General features: G+C 39.8%; 1 protein-coding gene across 1 annotated transcript; it reads right to left on the bottom strand.

Moving 5' to 3' along the window:
• Positions 1-2,908: 2,908 nt before the first annotated feature.
• On the bottom strand, positions 2,909-3,220 carry LOC115303490 (ATP synthase subunit g, mitochondrial). The gene has a single exon (XM_029953278.1). It carries the CDS (start codon positions 3,218-3,220, stop codon positions 2,909-2,911), a length of 312 nt encoding a protein of 103 aa, XP_029809138.1.
• Positions 3,221-11,301: the final 8,081 nt, after the last annotated feature.

The raw sequence follows: 11,301 nt of genomic DNA, 5'->3' as shown, positions 1-11,301 counted from the left end.
CCCTCAGGCATGCAAAGAGATCTGGAAATTTGCCATGGAGGAGATGGTACCTATTGATGTGCACATCGACACCAGGCTCAACACAGGAATGTTGAAACTGTATCCATGTGCAGTTGTCCAGAAAACATAATGAGGATGAAGATTCAACCAAACAAACTCTATATGTTGGGGACCTATGTACCTGTTGCCACTTTCAAAAATCTACAGACAGTTAATGTGGATGAGAACTAATCACTGATTGTCAAATAAAGGTATAAAACTGCCCAAAAAACCCCCACCCCAAAAGACCTTGGTCATGACTGTATTTCATTAACTGATTATCTTCTTATTCTTAGAAATGACTTGTGTGAGACCCCATTGGTAATGCTGACTTAATTTCATTTACAGGATTTACAGGTGATCATAAAGATGAACAAGGATGTTACTGAGCTGGATATACAATTACTTCTTTAACAGATATAATTGAAAATTCTTACTTACCCAAAATAAAATAATTAATCTGAATTAATTGCACTATTTGAGCTTGTCAGTTGGTTAAAAATCAAATAACAAATATCTATACTGATAGTCCTCATGCCTTTGGAGTAGCATATGACTTTGGAATGTTATGGAAACAACAAGGATCTTTAATTTCATCAGGACAGCCTATAGAAAATGGAAAGGAGGTTACAGAGCTATTAGATGTGATACTACCAAAAACAACTTGCCATTATTTAGATACTTGGGCATTCTCGATTTGATACCATAGAAGCAAAAGGAAATCATTTAGCTGATGTAACTGCTAAATGAGCATCTCTAGACACAATTTTGTCCAGCATCAAGAATGTTCATTGTACCTTGACACTAATTTATTAAAAGATCTTCTTTTATAGACTCAAAGGGAGAAAAATTCAACCCCATCACTCAGGTATGGGTTGGCCCTACCAAAAATCCTATTGTTCCTATTGGAGTACAAATACTTTTACTTTCACATATTTGTCAATGAGTCACATTGGAGATCTGAAAAAATGATTTTAGGGGGTAAATAATACTTATGGAAACTTTCTCCTTTAGTAACCTATCAAATGTATGTCCACCATACTGTTTGCCTAATATATAATCCTAGAAAGCCATTACATGGATCACAAAACCATTTCTCACTTCCCAAAGGACCATTTGAAGTATGGCAGTTGGATTTTGTCCAGAGACCACCATCTCAAGGATATAAATATGTTTTGGTTATGATTTGCATGTTTTCACATTGGTTTTCATCTTTTCCTTACAGAAGAGAGCTATAGCATTAATAGTAGACAAGATATTTAGAAAGGATAATTCCTGTTTGGGGAATTACCTCAGAACTATATTGTGATCAAGGTTCCTATTTTACTGGACAAATAATTAAAACCATTTGTAATGTTTAGCTGATAACACAGCATTTCCATTTTGCTTATCCTCTGCAATCCTTGGGTTTGGTGGGAAAGAAAATGGTACCATTAAGATTCAGTTGGCAAAATTTTCAGAACCATTTAAACTTCCGTGGGCCAAAACTCTCTTTCTAGTACAATAAAACCTTGGATTGGAATTAACTTGTTCTGCAAGTGTTCTGCAAGATGAGCAAACATTCCTAATAAATTTTAATTTGATAAATGAGCAATGTCTTTCAATATGAGTACTATGTGATGCTGAATGTCACATGATCACAACTGAGCCAGTAGTTCCCTCTCCCTCTCTCTCTCTCTCTCTCTCTCTCTCTCTCTCACCTGCTGAGGGATTGTGGGTGATTGTCTCCCATGCTTGGATGCTCGGTCTCAGGCTGCAGTGTTTGGCAGAAATCAATGATTTTTCAGAATGTTGGAAGGTGCCCACAACTGGCACTAGTGTATTTTTGGTTACTTTAAAGCACCAATGAACAGTCCCTTGCTTTTCTATACAAGATTAATCTTAAGAATGCTTTGCTTCATTGTAGGTCAGGCTGCCGGCAGATATAGACCCTTTCCTCTGCTGCCTTATTGCCAGTTACACTAAAAACAGTATATGCCAAGATTTTATTAATACTGTACTGTAGTCAACATCCATGCAAGTGTGTACAGTAGCCCCCATGCAGGAAAATATTTTACTGAGCCAATAGCTAGCAGTGATTCCATTAGTGATAGTGAAAGTCATACTACACAATAACCCTCCTCTCTCTTATCTCCTTCACACCAGCCACAAAGGCTTTCAAAGGTAAGAATTTATTTTTCTTTATATTTTGTGTTTTATTTATTATTTTGTATTATATTACAAATGATTGCAATCATTTTATATGGATATATTTGGGTTGTGGAATGAATCATCTGAGTTTTCATTATTTCTTATGGGGAAATTTGCTTTGATACATTAGTGCTTTGGGTTACAAGCATGTTTCTGGGACAAGTTATGCTAAAAAAACCAAGGTTTTGGTGTAGTTCTAGGTCATAGATTTACTACCTTTCAAAAACATTGATTATCCCCTTTTGAAGTAATAACAACTGATGACCTATGAGGTTAGATGAAGGAATGTATGAACCAACCTTATTAAAATTATTGCCATTACTGTCAAGGACTCATAATAGCTCTTAAACAAAATGAGAATTTAGTTAACAGTTTCTTTTAGAGTGGGCTCCTGGGAGATGAAGATTTCAAAGACCAACCTGGGGATCTTGTTTATTAGAAGAAAACATCAAATAAAAGGGTCATTAAAACTTTGCTGGAAGGGATCTTATCAAGTGTTACTAAATAATCCTTGTGCCGTTATGTTAAAAGGTCTAAACACATGCACCCACACTTCTCCTTTTATTTATTTATTTATTTTGATACATTATCTTATTTTATTAAATACCAGTCTGATCACACATGTTCCGAAAACACTCAAGCAACAAACCAAATATACACAGATGTTAAAGATTGGTCTTCAAACATCGTAGCCAATGATGCCATGCTTGCCTATGGTCTCGCTGACATAAAACCACATCCACACCTCAGTGGCCACCAAACCGTTCAGCAGAGCCTCCTTGACAGTGAGCTGCTTGAAGCTACCGGTCTGGGCGCTCCTGACTATTTGTTTCAAGCTCTGAATCGCTGTAGGGACCTTAGCAGGGGTCAGAGGAACCAGCTCAACCTTGGCATAGTGCCAGAATGTGGCCAACTGAGGCTTCGAGTAAGTCACAGCTGCGTTCACCAGCGCCAGAGCTTTCTCCGAGAGGCTACGGACAAACTGGGCCATGGTTCCAGGTGGGAGACCTGCACTTCTCTTTTTAAAAAGGCCCCTTCACCAGGGGCACCTGGGTGGCTCAGTTGGTTAAGCATCTGACTTCAGCTCAGGTCATGATCTCACAACTTGTGAGATTGAGCCCCGAGTTGGGCTCTGTGCCAACAGCTTGCTTCGGATTGTGTCTCCCTCTCTGTCTGCCCCTCCCCTTCTCACTCTCTCTCTCTCAAAAGATAAATAAACATAAAAAAAAAAAAAAGCCCCTTCACCAGTGTGAACTTCAGCTCTTGGCTCTGACTAACTAAGCAATGGATGCCAGACCAGGATGAGAAATAGATGATGTTAGCTTGTCCCAAGATTTGGGACCAGGCCTGTATTCTACTCTTCTTTCTTTTTCAATTTGTAATGTTACAATATAGTAAACCAAGCTGTTGGCTTTCACTTTCCCCTTTATTACATTTTGATGAAATATCATGGTTATCTGTGGATTTATCTATTGTAACTTCAAATACTACCTGAGTACCTTACTATGGTGATAACTTAGATAACATGTTCATGACCTTTTGGACAGCCTCTAATGTTCCTCTAGCTTCTGATGCTTGATTTTTAGAATGTATATATTATAAAGGACTTCTATTAGGAAAAACCTTTTAAGAAGTACTTTCTAACTTAAGTTTAACCTGCATTATAAATATGACACTCAACAGATTGACCTTTGTGTCTCTATAAACTTAGATGATAATTTATTAAGAAAGGTTCCTGGGTACAATGGGAGAAACTTAGTGGCAGCTTGTCCGACTTGCCAAAATATCCCATGTATTCACAGACCGTGCTTTTGTGGATGGAATGGCCTCAACCAAAAAACCCAGTGGTTATCTATCAGAGATGCTACTTTAGGAGAGTGAGTTGGTAGATTCATCTACCTTCTAAAACTTTGTCGTGGGACCCAGAAGATTATGAGAAGCCTTATGGCATACTCAGACCAAATTACATTGAGGAGTTCCTACTGCTCAATTAGCACTAGTCTGGTGAATCTAACACTTTTGGGTTCAAAATCTTTATCCTAATTGTACTAAAGCTGTTGGTTTACAATGGCACCAACACATTTGCTGGGTAAGTCAGCATTGGCCCCAGTGCAGAAAGAAAACTTTGGGTGTCATAAGGATCAGGTCTGGGTATCTTCCCTCGATGAGGCTGAGTTTGCCTTTAAAAAAGGCCTGACAGGGGCCTGGGTGGCTCAGTCAGTTAAGTTTCTTACTCTTGATTTTGGCTCACAACACGATCTCACAAAACTTGAGATGGAGCCCCACAGCCAGCTTGGGATTCTCTGTCTCCCTCTCTCTCTCTGTCCCTCTTTCTCTCCTATGCATGCATTCTCTCTCTCTCTCAAAATAAATAAACACTTTAAAAAAAGTTCTGGGGTGCCTGGGTGGCTCAGTCAGTTAAGCATTCTACTTTGACTCAGGTCATGATCTTGTGGTTTAGGAGTTTGAGCCCCACGTGGGGCTCTGTGCTGATAGTTTGGAGCCAGGAGCCTGCTTTGGATTCTGTCTTCCTATCTCTCTGCCTCTCCCTGCTTCATGCTCACGTGTGTGTGGTCTCTCTCACTCAAAAATAAATAAAACAAAACACCCTCCCCCAAAACCAACAAAACCAACAAAACCCAAAAAAAGAAAAAAAAAAGACCCAACAAACAAACAAACAAACAAACAAAGAAAACAAATTCAGGGACACCTGGGTGTCAGTTGGTTAAATATCCAATTTTGGCAGTTCGCAAGTTCGAGCCCCAGGTCAGGTTCTGTGCCTGCTTGAGATTCTGTGTCTCCCTCTCTCTGGCCCTACCCTGCTCGTGCTCTGTCTCCCTCTCTCAAAAAATAAATAAACATTAAAAACAATAAAAAAATAAAAAATAAAAATGTCTTAAGAAAAAGACATGCCAAGGGAAAAAACACTCTTGTACAAAAAGAAAAATTAAAATAATGTTTATTCCAGGAAGAAGGTAAAGGATGGAGACCTACATCTGCTTGGGTTGATAATCTAGCATTAATAGAATGGCTAGGGGCAGCTGCATGGCTCCAATTCTTGATTTTGGCTGGGGTCAGGATTTCACGGTTCATGAGGTCAAGCCCCGTGTAGGACTCTGCACTGACAGCATGAAGCCTGCTTGGGATTCTTTCTCCCTCTTTCTCTGCCCTTCCATGCTTGTGCATGCTTTCTCTTTCAGAATAAACATTTTTTAAAAAGTGGCTAAGTCAAACAACATATTATGACAAAAAATGCTTGTATCCAACAATGGAGAAAAGCATGTACTTTGACCCGAGGGCTCCTAGACATGCTAATCCACGTGACTCTCAGGTATCTATGGCCAATGGCCTTTTTTTTATTAACTGCAGAAACACAAAATATGCATTTGTGGAAATTTTATAATTTTATAAATGTCTATTTATAAATGTCTATTTGTGGAAATTATATAGCTCTCCTAATCTGTAGAAAATCCTTAAAACCTCCTGTAACTTACATAATGTTCAAGTTCTGTCTTACTACCTAAACTTATGGCCAACCGACTTATGACGCTGCTCAATTAGGAAAAAGAACTGTTGTAAATACCACCAGCGTTCTTCCCGTTGGAGGAAAATGGGCCTTATTAGCCACGGATTCTTTTTTTTAAATTTTCTTTTATGTTTTTATTTATTATTGAGACAGAAACAGAGCATGAGTGGGGGTGGGGGCAGAGAGAGAGGGAGACACAGATTCTGAAGCAGGCTCCAGGCTCTGACTGTCAGCACAGAGCCCGATGCAGGGCTCAAACTCATGGACCACAAGATCATGACCTGAGCCAAAGTTGGCCGCTTTATCCTACTGAGCCACCTAGATGCTCCTATTAGCCATTGATTCTTACTGGATTCCAATATCTACCGACATCTGTGAATTCAGGCAAAATATGTGGTTATGCCCCGAACAACAATAGAATCCTGAATTCACCCCAACTGGCCTCTACCGGCTATGCCTATACAAACTAACATATGGTACCCGGGAAAAGGGAGCTTTTGTTGGGAAGGTTTATAAAACACCTCTGTAATAGTGCTTGATTTATTTTGTAATCAGAGTACTTTTCATCATACCACTATTGCTATATGGTGTAATACCAGCTTTGCAACGCAAATAGAGTTGCCTGATGCTAATAAAACTTATACTAATATTGCTACTGATGATTAGATGTTTTGAGAGATAGAATAATACCCACCACAAGATGTAGTATCTATGTAAACTAATTGGCCAGAGAAGTACTTATAGATAGATAGATAATAGAAAATGTAATTACTATAGATAGATAGATAATAGAAAATGTAATTACTATTTTAAACCAATCAGCTCAAACATCACAAAGCACAAATAACTGTAGATAAAGAAGATATTCAAATTAATTCAGGATTATCAAAATACCTGTGATGGATTTTTTTGGATTCTGATTCTGTACTTACTCCCCATCAGGTCCTTCAAATGTCATTAATTGGATTTTCATTCCTATTTCTGTATTTATGCTATCAAGGTTACAAAAAAGGCAAAGGTAAAAACTCACCACAAAGCACATGTACAATGTTTGCATGAGAGTTTGATCTCATTGAAAAAAATCAATTGTAATATTTCCTATTTAAAGGCCATACTGTTGATCTCCCCCAATTCCCCCATAGGCTCTAGGCCACCTAAATCAGGCCTAGCACTGAGGGACATGATGGGCCCATGGTGGATAAGGAATCACCCTGACATCAAGGGACAAAATGATGATCATCAATATTTTCTGTCCAAAGATTACTGATCAAGTAGGGGAACTGATGGGAGAAAAACTCTCTAAAGACCTGACTTAAGGGAAGCCATTTTGGATTTCTGTCTAAGTCAACATGACTACATAAGTGTAGTTTAAGTCAAAAGACTGATTTAAGGCCCAGCAAGCATGTATAGGACATCTACTTTATAAATGAACATGCTGGGGGTGCCTGGGTGGCTCAGTTGGGTAAGCATCTAATTTTGGCTCAGGTCATGATCTCACTGTTTGTGTGTTCAAGGCCTGCATTGGGCTCTGTGCTGACAGCTCAGAGCCTGGAGTCTGCTTCAGATTGTGTCTCCCTCTCTCTCTGCCTCTCCCCTGCTTGCACCCAGTTGGTTTTTCTCTCAAAAATAAATAAAACACTAAAAAAAAATTTAAGAAAGAAATAGGCAGCCTGAAGGAAAGCCTCCTATCCTTAAGATGTCCATCAATGCTCCTACTCCTTAGTCTATGATGTTAAAACTCGTGAATCCTGCCTACATGTTAATTTATAATTTTTTTGAGGGACTGTACCTCCGACATATTGATTTATGGCTTTTAATGTAAAAAGGTATATAGCCCTGTAAAAACTGTTCATTCCTTAGATCACTTTCTTCCCTGTGAACATTGGGCTTCCTGGGCAGCTGTTCTAATCTAGGCTCGGATAAAAGTCTATGTTCTCTCATATTAGAGTTCTTTCTGGTCAATTTATGTCTATAGAACTAAGATAACATTTTGTACGTCATAAACCATAAGTACATGTACTTTTAATGATGTAGTTTAGGCGGGAACAGAAGAGCCCTTTAAATTGGCTTTACTTTGTTACTGTTTTAGTTTGGCCTGCTCTACTAAAATACCACAGACTGAATGACTTATACATAACAGAAATTTACTTCTCAGAGTTCTCGACACTGGAAGTAAACCATGGGCTTAAAATGGTGTCACTTAGGTTCAGATCTCAAGCCAATAAATCAAGGCTTAATACCTGACCTAATTGCAGTTTTGACCCCACCTCCCTGCCCCCCATAAGGTAACCTTTAGCCAGTCAACATGGGAGTTTCCTGGTCAGCATTAGGAAATTCACTGATGGACCCCTTTTGCTCCCCTTAGGAGGTGACCTTGCCTATAACAATGGATTCTTTGCTAATCATTTCCTTTTTTCCACTCTCTACCTTTTTAAAATATCTTAAAAATATTTTTAACATTTATTTATTTCTGAGAGACAGAGCATGAGCATGAGAGTACAGACAGGGGGAGACACAGAGTCTGAAGCAGTCTCCAGGCTTAGCTGTCAGCACAGACCCTGACTCGGGGCTTGAACTTGTGAATGGTGAGATTATGACCTGATCCAATGTCTGCACTTAACCGGCTGAGCCACCCAGGCACCTCTCCTCTACCTTTAAAAAGCTGTCCTTTTCTTTAGGCCTTTGGAACTCCTCTCAACTTGCTAGACGGGATTTTGCCTGATTCATAACTTGATTAATAAAGTCAATTAGGTCTTTAAGGGGTGCCTGCATGGCTCATTTGGTTAGGCATTTGACTTCGCCTTGGGTCACGGTCTCGAGGCTTGTGAGTTTGAGCCCCACATCAAGCTCTGTGCTGACAGCTGAGCCTGGAGCCTGTTTGGGATTATTTATTTCCTTTTCCCACTGCCCCTCCCTTCCTCTTCTCTTCTCCAAATAAGATAAACCTTAAAAAGAAACTAAAAAGGGGCACCTGGGTGGCTCCATTGTTTAGGCATCTATCTTCAGCTCAGGTCATGATCTCATGGTTTGTGGGTTTGAGCCCTGCATCGGGTTCTGTGCTAACAGCTCGGAGCCTGGAGCTTGTTTCTCATTCTGTGTTTCCCTCTCTGCCTCTCCCCCACTCATGCGCTGTCTCTCCCTGTCTCAAAAATAAAAAAAAATTAAAAAAATAAAAATAAAAATAAAAATTTTAAAAAACCCAATTAGGTCTTTAAAATTTACTTAAATAGATTTTTGTTATTTAACACTGTTAATTTGGAGTGATATACCAAAACACTACAGACTGGATGGCTTATAAACAACAGAAATTTACTTCGCACCGTTCTGGATGCTGGAAGTCCAAGGGCAGGGTGACAGCATGGTTGGATGAAGGTTGGATGAAGGCTGTCTTCAGAGTTGCAGATACTTTGTTGGTCTCACATGAGGGTAGGGAGCTCTCTGGGGTCTCTCACTCTCTCTCTGTCTCTTTTTCTGGAGTTTCCTTTAAAGGAGCACTAATCCCATTCTTGAGAGCTCCACCCTCATGACCTAATCACCCCAAAGACTTCATCTTCTAATACCAGCACATTGGGCGCTGGGATTCCAACTTGTGAATTAGGACTGTAGAAGTTACTGCTGCATTTCCACATTTGCTTTCTTGCCCCCTCCCTGACTTCCACTTTATTTCTTCTGATATAGCTACACTTTTTTTAAAAAGTGATTTTTCTATGTCAAAAGAGTGCATCAATAAAACAATCATGATTTGTTTTTATTGAACAATAAATGAATGGGTATTTTGGCAAGCATTGTTTATATGAGAATTTTGGACAATAATCCAGATTCCCTGTATGTTGTAATGGTGGGATTCTCTTCATTACTCCTGATGTTTCCCTTATAGGAATTTCTGAGTTCTGTGTGTTACAGAGCATTGGTGAGATTGTAGCTTTCATATTTGAGTGCCTGGCTGAGGTAGTGAGTGTTTAACTGACAAATGCCTTTCTACGTTCAGGGCCAAGGAAGAAATTGGAAAGACTGATCTTGAATTCAAGTGGCGTGTTCACAGGCTCTCTTGAGAGTGGCAGAAAAATATCAAAAAATTACTGAGTGGGTTTCAAAGTGTCCTCTTTATTGTAGGTAGGCTTGCTGTCATTGCCTGTGCCCTAATTTGTGATGTCACCATCAGCTGTTATTGAAGTTAAAAAGTGGAAGAAAAACTGGTATTGGGGCATCTGGCAGAGGTATGGGTCCTTCCCAAAGTGCACAGGCTTCTCAGCCTTCACTATGAATCTCAGTTTCAAGAACCACCGAAGGTCCTTTTTGCAGCTGAAACAAGCATGGGGATGAAGAGAAAGCCTTCCTTGATAGGAAGGCCTTTCAGGTCTGAGAGATTCCATAAAGGCAGCAAAAGCCACGGAAACCATGTGACCTCTGTATTGTGGAGGCTGGATTGTAGGCAGAGTTCACACATCAACGCAGCCCTGGGTACCAGAGGCTTGGGACCCCAGTGGGAAATGTAAAGGAAATGTTTCATATAGGAGGACCCTCATATGGTAAATAGAGAATGCCCAGATTAACCTTTTTCTAGATGATGTCTTTCAATTGTGTTTAAGTTCACAAGATATGGATTCTGAACAGTTGGCATAAACCAAGGGGCATTAAGGTGAGATTAGAAACTAAGATTTCCTCCTTCCTTCAGATGCTACTGAATTTCTTCTTCAGTCTTTGGCAACATAAAGCACTGGGTTTTGGAAATATAATTTTAATTTTTCCTGGGATGTCTGCTTGGGGGTCTGGGGATGGCTAGTTTTAGAAATTTCATGGTGATGGGGCTGGTGTTATGATATTCTTGTGTCTCATGAATTCTTTGGGCTTTTCAAAACTGGGCTCCAGAAAGGTTTGCCTCAGAGCTAGCTAGCACAGTCTCTGGGATCTTGCAGGCACTAACTCATCCTAGCTCAGGCCGCAGCGACTCAGGGAGCCACACCACTGCTCAGGCATGGAAACCCCCACAGCTGAGACTTAACGGAACACAAATTGGGACTGATGGTTTCAGGACTTTAACTTAAGAACTTTGGGCTTCAGTGCCTTTGGGCTTTCTTTTGCAGTGAGATTTTAACTTTACCTTCAGAGTTTGATAATGAGAGGTTTTTAAATGGTTGTTCATATTTGCAATACCTCTATCTGTTGGCATTTTATTGTTGGAATTCCTTCCTTCCTCCTTTCCCTTCCCCCTTCTTTCCTTATTTTCTATTCCTCCCTCTTTCTTCTTTCTTTCCATCTTTTCTTTCTTTCTTTCTTTCTTTCTTTCTTTCTTTCTTTCTTTCTTTCTTTCTTTCTTTCTTTCTTTCTCTCTCTCTCTCTCTCTCTCTTTCTTTCTTTCTTTCTTTCTTTCTTTCCTCTCTCTCTGTTCTTATGACACCTGACACTACACACACACACACACACACACACACACACACGTGTGTGTGTGTGTGTGTGTGTGTGTGTATACTAGTGAGGAGCTTTGGTTTGGGGAGCAGGTGCTTGGGTGGACAAGAAGCGCCCATCTCAGGGGATTTTCCTGCACA

This window comes from Suricata suricatta, chromosome 10, assembly GCF_006229205.1.
Source record: "Suricata suricatta isolate VVHF042 chromosome 10, meerkat_22Aug2017_6uvM2_HiC, whole genome shotgun sequence".
Taxonomy (NCBI): domain Eukaryota; kingdom Metazoa; phylum Chordata; class Mammalia; order Carnivora; family Herpestidae; genus Suricata; species Suricata suricatta.
The sequence above is the reverse complement of the archived record's forward strand: the minus strand, read 5'-3'. Positions and strand labels throughout refer to the sequence as shown.